General features: G+C 44.0%; 1 protein-coding gene across 9 annotated transcripts in view; it reads right to left on the minus strand.

The window, feature by feature from the left end:
* psd3l (pleckstrin and Sec7 domain containing 3, like) overlaps positions 1 to 20,306 on the minus strand; it is a 300,802-nt gene that overhangs the window by 113,787 nt on the left and 166,709 nt on the right. For all 9 annotated transcript variants that reach the window (XM_078533932.1, XM_078533868.1, XM_078533723.1 and 6 more), the window contains 3 exons: positions 13,951 to 14,148; positions 3,524 to 3,604; positions 1,468 to 1,580 (listed from right to left, as the gene is read on the minus strand). In XM_078533932.1, the coding sequence (XP_078390058.1) occupies positions 1,468 to 1,580; positions 3,524 to 3,604; positions 13,951 to 14,148 (392 nt within the window). The remainder of the gene's footprint in view (positions 1 to 1,467; positions 1,581 to 3,523; positions 3,605 to 13,950; positions 14,149 to 20,306) is intronic.

Raw genomic sequence — 20,306 nt, forward strand, 5'->3', positions numbered from 1 at the left:
ACTAGCAAATTCAGAGGCTCAGAGTAATGCTCTGGGGACATGGGTTCAAATCCCACCACAGCAGCTGGTGGAATTTAAATTCAGTTAATCTGGAACTGAAAGCAAGTCTCTCAGTAATGGTACCATGAAACAATCATCGATTGTTCCTCCCAAAGGCAGGAAATCTTTGGCTCTTCATTGAGTTAAATGAAATCAAGGACAATTAGGGATGGACAACAAATACTGGCCTTGCCAGCAACACCATATCCCCTGAAAGAACAAGAAAAGAATATACTAACAGTGAATGGTTTAGAATACCTGGTAAATGAAAACAAATATAAATGTGTAAATAAAAATATATATATTTTTTTAATACTTTCTAAATGCCTCATGAGGTTCTATCATTAGCAGACTCCCAGAGTTAAAACAGAGTTAAATATGCAGTACAGAGACATCTAATTATGATTTTTTAAAAATTTTATTAAAATATACAATAATTAGATTAGAAAAGAAAATTTTAAACCACCCTTCTCCATGTAGGGTGACACTTGGGCAACAGTCACCCCAATATTATTAGATTCAAGATCAGCCAAACCAAGGCTGCAGAGAGTGTGATATCTGTACGTACCAGGTGAAATATGCAAAATGGCAGATGATTTGGGTGTTGTTGACTGTGGGTTAGATGATAAACAGGATATTTTCAAAACCATTCTTTTGCAGATAGAAGCCATGATATGTCCCCAAGGTTACAAGAAAGGGTAAAACAAAACCAAAATGGCTAGACAATTGTATCCCAAGATAAATCAAACATATATGGGGAGATGTGTTAAATCAGTGCAAGGTAAATAACTCTCGAGAGTAAAAGTCTCTTTCAGATCTAACAATGTGTTCTGCTGTCAGAATGACTAAAGTGGCAATGGTGAAGAGACTAAGGGACATGTGTAGTAGGGAGAGCTGTGTTAGGAGCCGGAATAAGAATATGTAGAGTCACTGTAACATTCTGTAGTGTAGATTTGGATTGAGTCCCAAGTTATGACTGAGCTTTTAAATAGCTGTGTGGCTTAATTCTTCATTACTTAATATGATGCTGAAGTTAGTGATCATTTGATATTAAAATTCAGCATGTAAAAATTGATTTGGACATAGTCCTTGAGAGAATTGGACCTCTTAAAACAGAAGAGGGTGCTGTTGTGCATAATGCTTACCCTAGGTCTGTTTAAAATAATGAGGCAGTGTTATGTTTGCTATAGGCTGATACATATAGTTGTTCTGCTGGGTATGGGATAGGCCCCATGACCACACAGAGGGGGTGTGGAATGGGGAGAATAGATTACACCATTTTGGAACATGACAGGCTTGACTGACCAGCTATCGCACTTGCCTAATGCCTGTGTACCTGATCTGAGCTTATTCTAGTTATCCCCACTCTGTACTCTTGAGTGTGAGCACAGACCTGTGACTGCACATCCCACTGGTCTGAGGGCCTACCTTGAGAAGGAATAGTGCCCATGTTACACTGATAGTATCGTTCGGAGAAGTGGATTAAAACCCGCTCTCGCTCCTGAGTCTCTCCCATTAGTGCAAATGCTTTCAAGAAAAATCTGCAACAGAGCAAAAAAAACAAATAAAGGAAAAAGCATAGATACACCTGCTCAATAAATATTGGATGTGCAACTTTAACATGAGACAGGAGAGACTAGATAAAGTAATCATACAATCTGGGTTTCGAAATTAAACGTAGGCAGATTCCTCAAAGTCCGACAGTTCAATCATCAAATCTCAGAGGCATTTTTCTCAAAGTCTGTTCTGCTAGGAGCTTTTACCCTGAGGTAATCAGGGACTGTTTACATTAGGTTCACAGCATCTACCCTCAATCTGAGCTCCAACAGCTCAGCCACTGGTGCCAAGCACCCCCATCAGTTAACACTCGGTAAAATTGGAGAACTCAACACTAACATGGCAAGTTATATCACATTTATGTTATGCAGGTCGCAAAGATCAAATTCCAACCATAATTCTTTTATTACATAAAACCATCTGAGGAAGTTGTGCTACATTCAAATTCCAGCTCATCACTCTTGAAACAGCACAACTTACATTGCAGGCTTACTTTAGTAGCTGTCAATATGAAGCACTGCACTGTGTGAAATAACGCAAGACTGTCTTGACAATTCCTCCATAATAAAACCGGTCAATAGTCGTTAAGTAAAAATAAGTCACCAGGCTGCTGTTGTCTGGCTGACTGGTACACTCCATTCACCCACGCAAGGACGATGATGGGATTTCCCCTCCAGCCAGCTGCATAGTGACCCAGTAACAAAGGATATTTTGGAGAAATGTCACGAATCTCATGAAGCTTCTGCCCCTGCACAAAGCGTTACTTTTTCGCAGGAATAGAGTTGTCTTGCTATGTCCCTGCAGAGATGTCAGGAGTCAAGCCAGTCCCTCCCTATTGACCAAAGAGGGTCAGCGAAATGACCACAAAAATGAGCTGACATCCAATCAGGTCAAAAAAATAGAATCTGAAGGATCGAGATGGGAAAGTTTGTCATTGTATAAAAGCGAAAGTGTGTGACATATTGATGTGCTCCCAGCAGCCATCACTGTCGCATCTCTCAGATAGCACCTCTCAGAGCTTGTTAATAGAGCGGCACATTCTCACAGCAAACTGATTCTCTGCGTGATTTGGAGCCAAGGACATGAATGTTTTCGGAATGCTCAGCCAAACCGCAGGAAGGAGAAAGGAAGGTGTTGCCTCTTCAACTGAGGACTGCTGTTTCTTTCCTGGCAACTGTGTGGTAGATGGTGTGGGATAGGTGAGGAGGGGGGGGGGGGGGTCAGGAAAATCATGTACAATTCTGATTGATATCATTCTTGTCACCACTTACGAAAACCTTTTGTTGCGCTGGCTAGTCTTGCTTCAACCTTGTAACTCTGAAAGTCCTGTGTGTGAAAGAGGGTTAACTCTAATCACCACCTGAAGGAACCCAGAATAAGGGCCAGAATTCAGTTCCACTATATTTAGAACAGATCTTTAAATTCCAGCTCGGGTGTGGTGCGAGGGGAAGAATTTCCTACGCTGCAATACTGACCACGCTTCAAAATAGGATTTGATTGGCTGTAAAGCACTCTGGGGTATCCTGAGGTTATGAAAGGTGCTATATAAATGCGAGAGTCCCACTGTAGATCTTGAACTCACTCCCCTATGTTGTAGGGGTGGGGAGTATCCCCAGGCTTCACCAGGAGACTCCCATTTTGGGCCCTTGTCAGGTCTCACGCCAGTTGAAACCCTACAGGCTTCCTGAAGGTCTCAAGCCTTCGGTAGAATGAGGTACTTGATCTTGCAATACATCCAGCACCTTCCCTCATGTCCGACTGGCTCCAGTGAGAGGCCGGGTCTTGTGGGGAGGAGTTTAGATTTTCAGCCCAATTGGAACTTGGGAGGCATTACTATTCCTTGAAAGGGTGAACGGAATTGACTTAGTCTTTGGAAATGCAAACAGCAACCAATTATCAAGACCGGGTGTAATAACCTCCAGCTTACCTTAGAGATTGGTCCAAGGTCAACCCGGTGAAGTCAAAAAATCTGAGGTATTCTTCGGCCACTAACTTGCTGAAGTCATTACTGTGAAGAGGAGGGAGAGATGATGAGTTTATTATATGTAATGGTCAGAATGAGCCTCCATCCTCTTCAAACAAGACTTGAGTCTTGTGACCAAACACAAAGTAACTTTTCTTAAACTAATGTGAAAATGATGTTCTTTCCCAACTTGCTCATGAAAAACGATTGCCCCACTCAGGGATACAATTCCACTACCATTGGTGATGGTCTGGTACCTCATTAAAGCATCTATTCCTCTGAGAGTTTAGACAATCAATGTTGGCCGGATGTTCAGCCCAGAATCATCCTTGTCCAACGTCCATGCTTGTGCCTCTTACAGGAAGGGTCAGCAGTAGAAAACCCAAGTGGCATTTCTTCCCCTATGGCAGCAACACCAAGATCATTAACACATCTCTACTGTTACCTGGACTGTGCTGTTAGCTGCAGGTGAAATAGCTCAACAAGACCAGGAACGAAACACGGGGTTTTACGGTCCCTGCAGCTCTGTTACAAGAGCACAAGAACTCACAATTAGGAGGAAAAGGCCATTTGGTCCATCGAGCCTGCTCCTCCATTCAATAAGATCATGGCTGATCTGATTGTGGCCTTAAACTCCACTTTCCTGTCTGCCCTCCCATAACCCTTTAATCCCTTGTTGATCAAAAACCGACCTAACTCTATCTAACCTCACTGCTCTCTGGGGAAGAGAATTGGACAGACTAACGGCCCTCTGAGGGGAAAAAATTCCCCTCATCTCAGTCTTAAATAGAAGACCCATCATTTTTAAACTGTCCCCTAGTTCTAGACTCCCCCACAAGGGGAGGCGTCCTTCCAATATTCAGTGACTTGGCCTCCACAGTCCTCTGTGGTAGAGAATTCCACAGGTTCACCACCCTCTGAGTGAAGAAGTTTCTCCTCATCTCAGTCCTAAACAGTCTCCCCCATATCCTGAGATTGTGATCCCTTGTTCTAGTCCCCCCCAGCCAGAGGAAACATCGTCCCTGCATCCAGTCTGTCCAGCTCTGTCAGAACTGTATATGTTTCAATGAGACCCCCTTTCATTCTTCTAAACTCCAGTGAATACGGGCCTAGTCGGCCCAATCTCTCCTCAATCGACAATCCTACCATCCCATTTCTTAGGTAAGGAGACCAAAACTGCACATAATACTCCAGGTGTGGTCTCACCAAGGCCCTGTATAGCTGCAGTAAGACATCCTTGCTCCTGTACTCAAGTCATCTCACAATGACGGCCAACATACCATTTGTCTTCTTAACTGCTTGCTGCATCTGCATGCTTGCTTTCAGTGTTTGGTGTATAAGGACGTCCAGGTCCCTTTGTATATCAACATTTCCCAAGTTATCACCACTTCTCATTCTTCTAAACTCCAATGGCTATAGGTCCAACATGCTCAATCTTTCTTCATAAGATAACCTCTTCATCCAAGGAATCAGTCGAGTGAACCTTCTCTGAACTGCTTCTAATACAATTATATCATTTCTTAAATAAGGAGACCAAAACTGTATACAGTACTCCAGATATGGTCTCACTAGGGCCCTGTAAAGCTGTCCCTACCTGAAAAGTTTGACATTATTTGTGTTCAACAGCGTTCATGTGCACTCATTTTATACCAATTGCTCTCAAAAGCAATCATTTAGCTGTCATTTGACATCAATTGCGCTAAAAACCAATTATTTAGCTATCATTTAACATTGCATGTACCATAACTAACATCAATGTCATCAATTGCTCCAAATCACAGCTCTCAAACATGTGCGATTAGCAACATCACAAGCATTCAGACACCAAAATTTATCCTATCATTTATTTTCCATATTTCTGAATTTCGATAGCTTCAAAAATCATAAAACTGAGCTTAACTTTAGAAAAGGCTGACCCTGTTTTGATGAGGTGCTTTTATGTTTTTCTTTATAACAATAACTCGCGCAGCACAACCCTGCCCACACCCCCTGCCGCACCCGCCCACCAGCCCTCCCACCCTCACCCCCTTTCCCCCCCGGCCTCTTCTCCTCTCTCCTCCTCCTCCCTTCCCCCCACCCCTCTTCCCCTTCCTCCTTCCCCCACCCTCTTCCCATTCCCCCTCAACCTCCTCCCTCTCTCTCTCCCTGCCCCTCCCCTCTTTCCTGCTCCCCCCCACCCTTCTTTACCCCTCGCCCCCCTTCTCTTCCTCCCCACCCTACCAACCAAAGGTTGGCTGGAAACCGGAGGTGTCCTTGTGCAGATTTGAAGTCGGTGCAGGAGCAGCGAGGACCGTGGCAACGAGGTAAGTGTTGGGGAAGTCACGGGGGGGTTGAGAAGGGTCGGTGGGGGGTCAAGAAAGATTGGGAGACCCGAGGCCCGGAAGGTCGGCGAGGCCCGAGGCTTGGATATTGGCAGGAGGGGAGGGTTGGGGGAAGCGTTTGGATGTGGGAGGGATAGCAGGGAGAATTTGGAGGCTGGAGGGAGGGGGAGAGTTTGGTGGCTGGAGGGAGAGGGGGGGGGGAAGAGTTTAGAGGCTCGAGGGATGGGGGAGAGCTTGGAGGACGGGGGGGAAAGAGTTTGGAGATTGGAGGGTTAGGGAAGGAGTCTAGACCCTGATACTGGAGGTGGGGGTGGGGGTGGACTGTGAGTTTAGACCTTGAGAATTTGGAGGCCTTAGACCCTGAGGCCTGGGGGTGAGTGGGTGGAAAGTATAGACCCTGAGATTAAAATGAATCAAGAATTGCTGGGGATCAGGTGGTGCTCTCAAGCATGCACTGCATAGCGGAACAATTTTTTTGGACAAAATGAAAAATAATATCTGAATTTATTCAGTTTAAGTAATTAATTTCCTTGTGTTTATGGACATAGATTGCTGAGCGCATTTGATAGCTTTGAGCACGTTTGATTGCTTTGAGCGTGCTGGATATAGGTTTGGGTGCATTGGATAGCTTTGAGCGCACTATCAAATTTGATGTCAAATTCATTCCAAATAAGAGCTTTTGATGTCAAATTGTAATTGAGGGTATCGAGTATTGAGTACTTGAAAGCAAAAATGGTGTTAATTTTTTAAAAATTCATTGTGGGTGTCACTGGCTAGATCAGCATTCATTGCCCACCCCTAATTGCCCTTGTTCAGAGGTTAGTTAAGAGTCAATCACATTGCTGTGGGTCTGGAGTCACGTGTAGGCCAGACAAGGTAAGGACGGCAGAGTTCCTTCCCTAAAAGAACATTAGTGAACCAGATAGGTTTTTATGATAATCGGTAATAGTTTCATAGTCATCATTAGACTTTGAATTTCCAGATTTTTATTGAATTCAAATTCCACCATTTGCCATGGTGGGATTCAAACCTGGGGTCCCCAAAGCATTACCCTGGGTCTCTGGATTACTAGTCAGTGACAATGCCACAATGCCACCACCTCCCCTTCCCTATACTTATACTCGATTCCCCTTGCAATATATGTCAACACTCTATTTGCCTTCCTAATCACTTTCTGTACCTGCGTCCTAACTTTTTGTGATTCATGTATCAGGACACCCAGATCCCTTCATACCATAGGGTTCTGAAGTTTCTTTCCATTTAAATATTGTAGTGCTTTTCTATTCTTCCTGCCAAAGTTCACATTTTCCCACATTATACCAAATTATGCCAAAACTCTGCCCACTCACTTAATCAATCCACGTCTCTTTTGTACAATCTATGTCCTCTTAACAACTTAACCTCCTACCTATCTTTGTTTTATCAGCAAATTTAGCAACCATACATTGGTCCCTTCATCCAAGTTATGGATATCGATTGTAAATAGTTGAGGCCCTAATGCTAATCCCTGTACCATTCCAATAGTTACAGCTTGTCAAACCAAAAATGACCCGTTTATCCCAACTCTCTGTCTCCTGCTAGCTAACCAATGCTTTATCCACGCTAATACGCTACCCCTTACACCATGAGCTCTTATTTTGTGTAGTAACCTTTGATGCGACACCTTATCGAATGCCTTTTGGAAATCCAAGTGCACCACATCTACAGGTTCCCCGTTGTCCACTTTGCTTGTTACTTCCTTAAAGAACTCTATTAAATTAGTCAAACGTGATTTCCCTTTCACAAAACCACATTAGTTGGTCTGATTGTATTATGACTTTCTAAATTTCCTGCTATTACCTCCTTAATGATGGAATCTGGCATTTTCCCAGTCACAGATGTTAGGCTGACTAGCCTATAGTTTCCTGTTTTCTGTCTCCCTCCTTTCCTGAATAGAGGTGTCACATTTGTGATTTTCTAGTCCACTGGGACCTGTGCAGAATCTTGGAATTTTGGAAGATCACAAGCAATGCATCTACTATCTCTGCAGCCATTTGCTTTAAGGCCCTAGGATGCAGTTAATCAGGTCCATGGAACTTGTCAGCTTTTACTTCTAATAGTTTTCCCAGTACCTTTTCCCTAGTGATTTTGATTGTTTTAATATCCTCCGTCCCTTTTACCTCCTGATATTCAAGTATTCCTGGGATTTTTTTTGTATCTTCCGCAGTGAAGACAGACACAAAATAACAGTTCAACACTTCCGCCATTCCCTTGTTTCCCATTATCAATTCACCAGTCTCACCCACTAAGGGACCAACGCTCACTTTAGTTACTCTTTTTTTAAATACTTGTAGAGCCCCATACTATCTGTTTTTATTTCTAGCTGGCTTTCGCTTACACTCTAATTTCTTACCCCTTATTTTCTTTTAGCCATTCTTTACTGGTTTCTAAAATCCGTCCAATCTTCTGACCTACCACTAATCTTTGCAGTATTGTATGCTTTTACTTCCAATTTGATGCTATCTTTAACTTCTTTAGTTAGCCTTGGATGGTGCATTCTTTCATTGAATCTTTCTTTCTCAGATGATTATATCTTCCCGAGAGTTAATGAAACATCACCTTAAGTATCTGCCACTGCTTCTCTACTGTCCTACCTTTTAACCTATTTTCCCAGTTCACTTTAGCCAACTTGTCTGCTTACCCTTGTAATTGCATTTATTTACATCTAAGACACTAGTCTTAGACTCACACTTCTCATCCTCAAACTGAATGTGAAATTCTATCATGTTATGACCGCTGTTGCATAAAGGCGCCTTTATTATGAGGTCATTAATTAATCATGTCTCATTACACATTACAAGGTCTAAAATAGCTTGCTCCCAAGATGGCACTAGAGTGTACTGCACAAGAAACTGGCCTGAATACACTCAATGAACTCATCTTTCAGGCTACCTTTGTCAGTCTGATTTGTCCAATTTATATGAAGATTAACAATAACCAATGATTATTGCTAAACCTTTCTTCTAAGCCCTCATTATTTATTCCTGTATACTCTGTCCTACAGTGTAGCTCCTGTTAGGGGGCCTATGAAATACACCCACAAGTGACCTCGTTAGGTCTTCATTCTACATTTTGATCTTCTGAACTAAGGTCCTGTCCTTCCAAAATGTCAACTACGCTTGAATATTTAAATTTCAGCCTTGGTCACCGTGCAAACACATACGTAAAATGGCCAATATTTACTTCCATTTGTGCTATCAATTCATCCATTTTGTTACAAATGCCGCACACATTCAGATACAGAGCCTTTAATTCTGTCTTTTTTGCCATTCTTGCAAAAGCTAGCCTTATTTGTTGGAGTACTTTTAAGTTTATAGGCTTTGTCCCTTCCTGCCACGCTCTGGTTATCATTGCCCCTATTGTTATCCTGCCCTATTACCTTGTCCTTTCTCTTTAATTTACCACATCTAACTCATGTGATCTCTTCCCACCGCTATGTAGCTTAAAGCCCTCTCTACCGCTCTATACGACTTGCCAGGACAATGGTCTCAGCACAGTTCAGGTGGAGACTGTTCCAACAGTACAGATTCCACTTTCCCCAGGACTCGTGTCAGTGCCACATGAACTGAAATCTACCTCTCCCATACCAATCTTTGAGCCACGCATTCAGTTCTCTAATTTTATTCACCATAAACTAATGTGCTCATAGCTCAGGTTGTAATCCAGATTATTACCCTTTTGGTTCTGCTTTTTAAACTAGCCCCTGGCTGCTCATAATTTCCAAGTCAAACCTCTTTCCTAGTCCTATCTACGTTGTTGGTACCCACGTGGACCACGACAACTGGACCTTCCTCTGGCACTGCAAGTTCCTCTCCAGCCCTGAGCAGATGTTCTCGAACCCTGGTACCAGGCAGGCAACACAGCTTTCTAGACTCATGCTCTTGACTTCAGAGAACTGTGTCTATCCCACTGACTACACAGTCCCCTACCTTTCCTGATCAATTGAGACATAGGAATTCAGGGCTAGGCCATTCAGCCACTCGATTCTGCTCTGCCACTCAGATAGATCATGGCTGTTTGGTATCTCAACTCTATTTTGGTTCCATAATCCTTAATACCCTTACCCAACAAAAGTCTATCAAACTCAGTTTTGAAATTTTCAATTGCGCCCTCGCACCAGCCCCCAGTTTTCTTCATTAATCAAAAGAGTGGGAGGGGCCCTAGCCTCCACATGGGTGACATCAGGTAATGAGTAGCATGGGGAGAACAGTGCAGTCAGCTACTGGAGGGAACGTACATCCTGGCCCTCCATGTGTTCATACAGTCCGACGTGCTGCACTGCTTTAAGCACAGATTCTTCACTCCCATTCTCTTCCCTGTCAAAACAATAGCACCAAAACTCTTGTTTTGCTAAGCATTTAGAATCTATTTCTCAGGTAATAAATCCAAAGACATGGCAGTAATTACTGTGCACAACTTACAACTGCACAAAAGTTGTTCCCCGTGAGATAATTATGCAAACCATCCTGCTACCCTAATAATGTATGACATATGTTTTTAACTGAAAAACCATAAGTTGATTGAAAATAAATCAAAAGGATTGAACTTCTCAGTTTCACTTTCCAATACAATAATGCCATCTTTTTACTAGGCTTGCCCTGGTTCCAATTAAGGAGGCAGCTGAGATCAAATAGTAGTAGCTGTCATTACAAATAAATAGGTATAAAACGGAAAGCACGTACGATTATTGGTTACCAAGAAACCCTTTACAATTTTAGTAACTTCAGCCCTGATCTATGAAAGTTGACTTCATAGTGACAGTGAGTTATAGCAGGCCTTCTTGAAACAGGAAGCACTATGGCTTGGGAGTGTCAAAGAAGGAAATAAATTATGATTGTCTTTTACATGAAAGCAAGTCTGGGACTCTTGATCACAGATATGGATAGAGGATATGGCAGGGGAAAGCACTAGTCCACCGTATAACCCATGCGAGCAACTCAGTCACATAATAGTGAGCAAGTTGTACAGATCTCTATCAGTGAACAACCATGTCCTCAAGCTCTATTCATACAATGCTTGGCTCCAATGTTATTCTATAAGTTTAAGAGCTGAGAAAGAAGAAATCTTTTAGTCATTGAAAGTTTTATCCCCAGAATGGTGATCATTATGTTAGAAAGAAGACAAAGCAAGAGGCGAGGAACATATGGGGCTAGAAAAGAAAGGGAAAAGTCAAACATTTATTTATTTATTTATTATTCTTTCACGGGATGAGGGTATCGCTGGCTAGGCCAGCATTTATTGCCCAGCCCTAATTGCCCTTGAGAAGGTGTGGTGAGCTGCCTTCTTGAACCTTCTTGTAGGTACACCCACAATGCTGTTAGGGAGGGAGTTCCAGGATTAGGTACTCCTGAACTTCTGTTACTGTTGTAATGCAGGAGCCAATTTGCACACAGCAACCTTCCACAAATAGCAATGAGATAACGACCAAATAAATATGTTTTAGTGATGATAGTTAAGAAATGAATATTTGACAGAACACCAGGGGCAGAATTTTGCCGTCGGCGAGCAGGGGGCGGGGCCCGCTCGCGACGCGTAAAATGACGCGGGATGACGTTGGGCGGAACCCCCGACGTCATCCCGCCCCATTTAAATTTTCAGAAAGGCAGGGGCACAGCAAAATCAGCTGCAGGCCCGCCAACCTGTCAATGGCCAATTGAGGCCATTGACAGGGTCATTTAACCAATTAAAGGACCTGCCCGTCCAACCTTAAGGTTGGCGGGCAGGCCAGGAGCCCCGGCGGGGAATAGATAAAACACGAAACCTCCCGGCGGGATGAGGTTTCATGCAGGGTTGCAAAAATTTTAATAAAGTTATAATATAAATTATGAACATGTCCTACATGAGGGGGACATGTTAAGGAATTTTTTTTTTCTATTTTTAATATTTTTAAAAGTGTCAGCGATCTCCCTGAGGCAGCACTTAGCCTCAGGGAGATGTGCGCTCTGTCGTGCGCCTGCGCGAAAGAGCGCAATCTCGCTTTTGCGGAATCCCCCCCCCGGCCCGCACAGGGAGCACATAGCGCTTCCCGCCAGATGTCTCGCTGGGCGGGCCTTAATTGGCCCGCCCACGTAAAATGGCGGCGGGGCCCACTTCTCCGGCGGTGATTGGCTCCCCACCCGTTGGAGATTGGGTCGGGCCCACCTGCCCACCAGGCAGAAAATTCTGCCCCAGGAGAAATCCCCTGCTCTTCTCCAAATTGTGTCATGGGGTCTTTTGACTATCTGACGGGGCGGGCGGAGCCTAGGTTTAGCATCACATCTGAAAGGCAACACCTCTAACAATACAGTGCTCCCTCAGTACTGCATCGATATCTAAATCTGGATTATGTGCTCAAGTCTCTGAAGTGCTTCTTGAACCTAAAACCTTCTGACAGTCCAATAAATTGAAATTAGGCATTTTTTTGTACAAATGCGGGTGCACAAAGTTTATGACATGCCCTGAGAATAATGGGGCAGAACGGAATAAAATAATGTTGAAAAATGGGTAACTTGTGCTAAGCCAGGATTAAATGTCTTCTATAAAATGGGACAAACCCCTTTCTTGCACTGGCAAAACACTCTTGTTCTGGGAGAAGGATCAAGAGAAGCAAGGCTGTTCTGATGAGTTGGTGGAAAATGAGTGAGACAGTGGCTCATTCCACTGGAGCAGTGGAAGGGCTTTTGTGAGATCAGAGGATGATTCTCAAATAATAGTGACAGTGAAATTGCTATAGAAAATGAATGCTGGGTGTTTAAATGAAACACAACCACATTAATGATATTCTTATTTTAAGAGGAGAGAGGTGTGCTCTAAATTATCACACGGTCCTTCATGCTGCAAAGTCGATATCTGCACACTTACTGGAGTCCATCTTATCCAATGTAATCTCCCAAAGGCCCTCATCTAAGACAGTCTCATCCTAGTAGAACAGGTTCGAGGGGCTGAACGACCTACTCTCGTTCCTATGTTCCCATATTATCCAAGTGCTAAGTGGGCCAGGGCTTCCGATTGTATGTGATACAAGCTCCAGTCCCAGTTCTGCATCGCTATCGAGCCCCATTCTTTTACTACACAAATATCAGGTACTGATGTTAGATCACTCCCTTAGAGATCAGCACCATTATACAAGATTGTGGCTAAACCTGTTCAGATTCTCGAAGGAAATGCAGCCCTGGCCACTGAGCTCTCAGGGTTATTATAGGAAGATAGGAATGAGAATGGGCCATTCAGTCCCTCAAGCCTGTTCTGCCAATCAATTAAGCCATGGCTGATCTTTGTCACAACTCCAGTTACCTGCCTTGGTTTGTAACCTTTAGTATCTGTGCCGAACTAAAATCTATTAATCCCAGTTTGAAATTATCAAGTGACCGAGCCTCAACAGCATTTTGGGGGAAGAAAGAGTTCTAGATTTCCACTACTCTTTATGTGAAGGAGTGTTTCCTGTCATCATCTCTGGACAGTTTCGTTATAATTTTAAGGTTATGCTCCCTTGCTCTGGACCTTGCTACCAGAGGAAATAGTTTCTCTCTCCTTTAATCATCTTTAACTCATCACCAGGTGGGAGGTGGTGGCATAGTGGTATTGTCACCAGACTAGTACTTCAGATACCCAGATAATTCTCTGGGGACCCAGGTTTGAATCCCACCACAGCAGATGATGAAATTTGAATTCAATAAAGAATCTGGAGTTAAAAGTCTAATGATGGCCATGAAATCATTGTCACCATCTGGTTCACTAATGCCCTTTAGGGGAAGGGAATCTGGCCTACAAGTGACTTCAGGTCCACAGCAATGTGGTTGACTCTTAAATGGCCTCTGAAATGGCCTAGTAAGCCACTCAGTTCTCAAGGGCAACTAGGGATGGACAATAAATGCGGGCGGGCCCAACCAGCGACGCCCACATCCCATAAACAAATAAAAACATAATTTGATCACCTTCAGTCTTCTAACAGGATGATGATGATAATGCAATGTATGTGTAGTGAATCAATCAAATTCAGATTGGCAAAGGCTTCCTGGGTACGGCGGTCAACAGGCAGATACTCAGACTTACTTTTTCCCCAAGTGTCGTGCAACATCAGATTGCTTGAACCCTTCGAGATTGTACAGCCGCTTGGCCAGCCTCCTGGCTGCCTCCAAGTCACTCTTATTGCCATTGGTCACCACGTCAGTGCTGCCATGGAGTTCCAGCTGCTCCATGTTGTCCACTTCAAGGTCCCCATCTGGAAACATTTCCTTCAGGCCACGTTCGCTACGATAGAAAGAGTTGGGGGGGTGAGGGAAGGAGAACACATTTACTACCAGAATCACCAACATTTTAATGCCACAAAACTAGGACAGAATAGGTAATAACCACTGAGAAAGCTGTGGAGACAAGCTTGTGGGACTGAGGTAAAAACAGAAAATGCTGGAAACACCCATGAAAATCAGGCAGCATCCATGGAGAGTAACAGAGTTGACAAGGGGCCATTTTAACCAAACCAGCCTGACAGAAAACTGATGGTAGCAGATTGGCCGGCTGTTATACAACCTGCCTCATGTTACTCACCACTGAAGTTATACGTCTATATTTATTTAACTTCTTTAATGTAATAAAATGCACCAAGACGCTTTGCAGGAGTATTATAAAACAAGATTTGACACCGAGCCACATAAGGAGATATTATGTATCTCCTATTTGGTCTGGTGACCAAAAGCTTGGTCAAAGAGGTAGGTTTTAAGCAGTGTGTTAAAGGAGGAAAGTGAGGTAGAGAGGCAGAGAGATGTGGGGAAGGAATTTTGAGAAATTCAGGTGCAGGCAGCACAGCCACCAATGGTGAGGCAGTTAAATTCTGGGATGCTCGAGAGGTCAGAATTGAGAGTGTAGATATCTCAGAGAGTTGTGAGGAAGCTGGAGATTACAGACAGAAGGACGGGTGAGGCCACGGATCTGAAAACAAAGATGAGAATTTTAAAATCAAGATGCTGCTTGAACGGGAGCCAATGTAAGTCAGAGAGCACAAGGGTGATGGATGAATGTGATGCACAGTGGCAGCTGTGCGACCCATCTACAAGATGCACTGCAGAAACTCGCCAAGTCTCCTTAGACAGCATCTTCCAAACCCACAACCACTCAGCAGATGCTTGGGAACACCACCACCTGGAAGTTCCCCTCCAAGCCTCTCACCATCCTTAGGTGGAAATATATCACCGTTCCTTCACTGTCGCTGGATCAAAATTGTGCAGCTCCCTCCCTAACAGCACTGTGTGTGTACCTACACCACATGGACTGCAGCGGTTCAAGGCGGCAGCTCATCGCCACCTTCTCAAGGGCAATTAGGTTGTGCAATAAATGCTGGTCTAGCCAGCGATGCACACATTCCATGAACGAATTAAAAAAAAACTTGGTGGGAGTTAAGACTCAGGCAGCAGAGCTTTGGATGATCTCAAGCTTATGGAGGGTAGAATGTGGGAAACCAGGCAGGAATGTGTTGGAATAGGTGAGTCTAGGGGTAACAAAAGCACGAATGAAAGTTCCAGCAGCAAATGAGCTAGAACAGGGGCAAAGTCAGGCAACGTTATGGAGTTGGAAACAAGTTGCCTTAGTGATGGTGCAAATATATGGTCAGAATCAAATCTCAGGGTCAAATATGATACCTAGATTGTAAACAGATTGATTTAGTCTCATTTTACATGGAGAAGGGTGGAGTTGGTAGATAAGGAATGGGGTTTGGAGTGAAGTTAATTGGAGGAATTTTCTGCTCATCCACTACTGTGTGTCAGATAATTTAGCAACAATGGAAGAGTTGAGAGGGGCGGCAATGAGGTGAAGCTGGGTGCCATCAGCCCTCATAAAACTGAAGTCAATGGGAATCAGTGGAAATCTCTCCACTGGTTGGAGTCGTACCTTGCAAAAATGTGGTGCTTGGAGGCCAATCATCTCAACCCCAGGACATCGTTGCAGGAGTTCCTCAGGGTAGTGTCCTAGACCCAAGCATCTTCAGCTACTTCACCAGTGACCAACCCTCCATCATAAGGTCAGAACTGGGGATGGTCACTGGGACTTGACATTGCACAACTCCTCAGACAGTGAACAGTCTGAACAACATACAGGCTTGAGCTGACAAATGACAAGTAACTTTAACGTCACACAAGTGCTGGGAAATGACATATCCAGCAGGAGAGAATCTATCTCCCCTGGGCACTCGATGACATTGCCATCACTGAACTCCCCCATCAACATCCTGAGGGTTACTTACCAATGACCAGAAACACGGGGTAAAATTTTTAGCTGGGCGGGCGCGTGTCTGACCTGCTCAAGCGTAAAATGACGCGTGTTGGTGTCGGACGAGTGTCCTGACGTCAACACGCCATTGCGCGATATTTCGTTCGGCAGGAGTGTGCTGGAGTCGGCAGTGCGCCCCCCAACAACTAAAAGGCCTGCTGAGGCCATTAAAGAATCAATTAACTTGAATTCTTCGCTGCCCGTCCAACCTTCACGACCGCCCCCGCTGAGCCCGCCCGACAAGGGCGAGATGCTGCCCATAGTGGACCAGCCACATGAACAGGGTGGCTACAAGAGCAGATCAGAGGTTGGGAACTCTGCGGTGACTAACTCACCCCCTCACTTCCCAAAGTCCGTCCACCATCCACAAGGTACAAGTCAGCAGGATGTTGGAATACTCCCTACTTGCCTGGATGAGTGCAGCTCCAACAACACTCAAGAAGCTCAACAGCATCCGGGTCAAAGCAGCCCACTTGACTGGCACCCATCCACCACCTTAAATATTCACTCCCTCCACCACTGACGCTCCATGGTTGCAGTATGTACTATGTACTAGATGCAACTCAACAAAGTTCCTTCAACAGCACTTTACAAACCTGCAACCTCTACATCTAGAATGACAAGGGCAACCGACACATGGGAACACCACCACCTGCAAGTTCCCCTCCACATTTACACCATCCTGGCTTGGAAACATACAGCCAACCCTTCACTGTCGCTGGGTCAAAATCCTGGAACTCCCTCCCTAGCAGCTCTGTGGATGTACCCACACCAGAGGGACTGCAGCGGTTCAAAAAGGTAGCCCTCCACCACCTTCTCAAGGGCAGTTAGGGATGGGCAATAAATGCTGGCCTGGCCAGCGAGGCCCACATCCCATGAATGAATAGAATAGAAACGGTAAAATCAGACAGGGATTAAAACTGGGGCTTGACTCGAGACCACATGATAGTGGGTTAGATTAAAATCACACTCAATTAGGTCAATGTCCTTTCATCAGAATTCATGGAATTGAACTTATTTTCGCTGGAGAAGAGATTAAGGGGGCATGGTCCAGTGCTTTGAAATGCTAAAAGCTAGAAAGACAAAATGGGGCAAGTTTGTTAATTTAAATGTTGATGGCAGAACTCAAACCCAAGATTAAGAAGCAAAAATATAGGTTAGGATTCTCCCCCTTTTCCAATCCAGACTGTTGGATACATGGGTAGATTATCGAAAACAGCTAATGGAGCATTGATCAACTCCTTCAGACAACAAAAAACCTGTTGAATCGACATTAGATTAGGAAAAGACCAAAGGTTCCAAGCAATAATCCAGATTAGCAAATACATACTTGCTAAAGAACTTCAGTGTTCTCGCAACAACACTTCAACTAAAAGATCAAGTTCGAGCCACTAAGCCAGGAAGTTGCACCCACACAAAGTACTTACTGGACGCAATAAGACAGTGGCTGATAAAATGTCTCATGGAACATGAAGTGTTATGGTGTGCAGCACAACTGGACAGGCTGAATTAAGATGCACTTTTTTTGTTCTTTCACAGATGAGGGCATCGCTGGCTAGCCCAGCATTTACTGCCCATCCCTAACTGCCTTTGAAAAGGTGATGCTGAGCCACCTTCTTCAAACACAGCAGTCCATCTGGTGTAGGTATATCTACAGTGCTGTTGGGATTGGAGTTGTTTGGTGAGTTGCTGCAGTGCATCTTGTAGATGATACACATTGCTGCCACTGTGTGTCGATGGTGGAGGGAGTGCGTTTTTAAGGTGGCGGATTGGGCATCAATCAAGCGGGCTGCTTTGTCCTGGCTGGTGTTGAGCTCCTGGAGTGCTGTTGGAGCTGCACACATCCAAGCAAGCGGAGAGTATTCCAACATGCTCCTGACTTGTGCCTTGTAGATGGTGGACAGGCTTTGGGGAGTCAGCAGGTGAGTTACTCTACGTAGAATTGCCAGCTTCTGACCTGCTCTTGTAGCCACACATGGCTGGTATTTCTGTTCAATGGCGTTCAATTGCCATAATTAGTGACAACTCCACCATTGCATCATATGACAGTAAAAGGCAAACTAGATACGCCTTGGTCTTTATTCGTCTAATAATTCTTACGTAGAAATAGATGTTTGGCTCATTGAAACCACATCCCTTTCAAGGCATTGTATTTCTTTCACATCATCGCTGATCAAATGATTTAATTTCCAGAGGTAAGTGATGAGTCAGAGAAACCTGAAGAACATTGTGCAATTTCTCCAGTAAAGCAAAAATTTGCATTGCTACAAACTGTAAACTTTATTCCTGTTTAGAGAGCTGAGAGAATGACAATCCTCATTGCTGTTCTGAACATCAAGAATATCTTAATTAACATTAACACAGGTCCATCTAAAATTCCACTTACTCATTAAACATCATCAGTGACATTCTTGTAGTTCCTTCTATACAATTTGCATCCTCACGTTTCCCAATCTGAACTCTTCTATGGATTGGGCAAGCTCGTCTTACACACAATCCTACACTCCTACACTTCTACTGTACTTCTTGTGATAAGACCCCAGGTTATTCATTGTTGACATTTGGTGATGTCACAGCAGGTCATGCATTGCTGCTCAACAAATAATGCAACAATTCCTCATTCTGTGTTGCTAGGCGAATTATATCGTAATGGTTCTATTTCCGCCCCATCACAAAGACTGCCTACCTCCACCTACATAACATCACCCACCTCAAACGCTGCCTCAAATCCAACCGTTGTCGAAACCCTGAGCCATGCCTTCATCACTGCCAATTTTAATTATTTGATTACTCCAATCTTCCATCCTCCATAAACACTGATGCATCCAAAAACTCAGCTGTCCATATCCGAGCTGGTAACAAATCCATCCTCCACTCACTGATCTAAATTTGCTCAAATTTAAAATTGGCATCTGTATGTTTGAAGCCCTTCATGACTTCGTCCCTCACTATCTCTGTGTCTAGTCTTGTGATCCTTTAAGGAATATACTTTCCTCTAACACGGCCTCTTGGGCATCATTCCCAAAAGTGGTGCAGCCATGCCACAACCCGGAGTTCCCATGTAGGCCGAGAATTAGTCAGCCCCTTTAAGTTGTCATGCAGCAAGATTTAAAGAGTGCACTTAAATGAATAGGCCATGCACAAGGAGAATAAAAATTAAACACTCTCCTGCATTCCCTACTTCCTTGGTTCCACCATTCGCGGTTATTGCTTCAGCCACCAAGGCCAGGCAGTCTTGAATTCCTTCCCTCAATTTTCTGTTCTTGTCCAGCACCAAGGTTGTCCATTTCTACCCAGTATCATTGAATGATACAGAGATAAATGGAGCAGTCATTATGGCAGTAGCATCACAAAAGCTTAAACTTCAACTGTAAAATGTCAATAAGCAATCTCTAGAAAAGTGAAGGAACATGGCAGAGTGCTTCCTACCTCTGTAATCACCTCCAGCCCCACATCTCTATGTGACATCTGCACTCCTCTAATTCTGGTCTCCGAGCATTCCCAATCATAATCATTCCGCCATTGGTGGCATGCTTTCAGTTGCCTAGGGCTCCAATCTCCTGAATTCCCTCCCTGTACCTCTCCATCTCACTACCTCACTTTCCTCCTTTAAGACACTCCTTAAAACTTGCCTTTTTAACCACGTTTTTGATCATCTGACCTCATACCCCCTTATGCCCTCTGTGTCATACTTTGTTTTATAATGCTCCTGTGCAGTGCCTCCATTATGTTGAAAGGCAATGCATAAATTTAAATTTTTGTTGCTGTCACAAACGAGTTCCAATCAACAGCCAGGCAAACAAGTCTAAAGAGGAGGTGGGACTTCCCATCTTTCTCTAGAGGTCTTTTTTCCGTGTCCCCCCGCAAGGTTTACTAGACTTTCCTTCTTACCAACACAACTTACATGAGGTCAGTCAGCTCGAGGAACTTTGAGCGCAATTTACATCCAGTGCAAATCGAGTTCGAGATCTTTCATACTGGTTTAAAAAAGAAATGGTGCTGGAAGCTTGCCCCACACACAAAACTGGCCATGCCCCCTTGAGCACAGCGAGTTTCCACCATTTGCGCCCTGTCTAGAAGACCCTTCCAAATTAAGACTTTCTTTTAAACGTAGAGGCAGCATTAGGCACCTTCAGAAAGTCGTT

Source organism: Cetorhinus maximus, chromosome 1 (assembly GCF_964194155.1).
Source record: "Cetorhinus maximus chromosome 1, sCetMax3.hap1.1, whole genome shotgun sequence".
Classification (NCBI taxonomy): domain Eukaryota; kingdom Metazoa; phylum Chordata; class Chondrichthyes; order Lamniformes; family Cetorhinidae; genus Cetorhinus; species Cetorhinus maximus.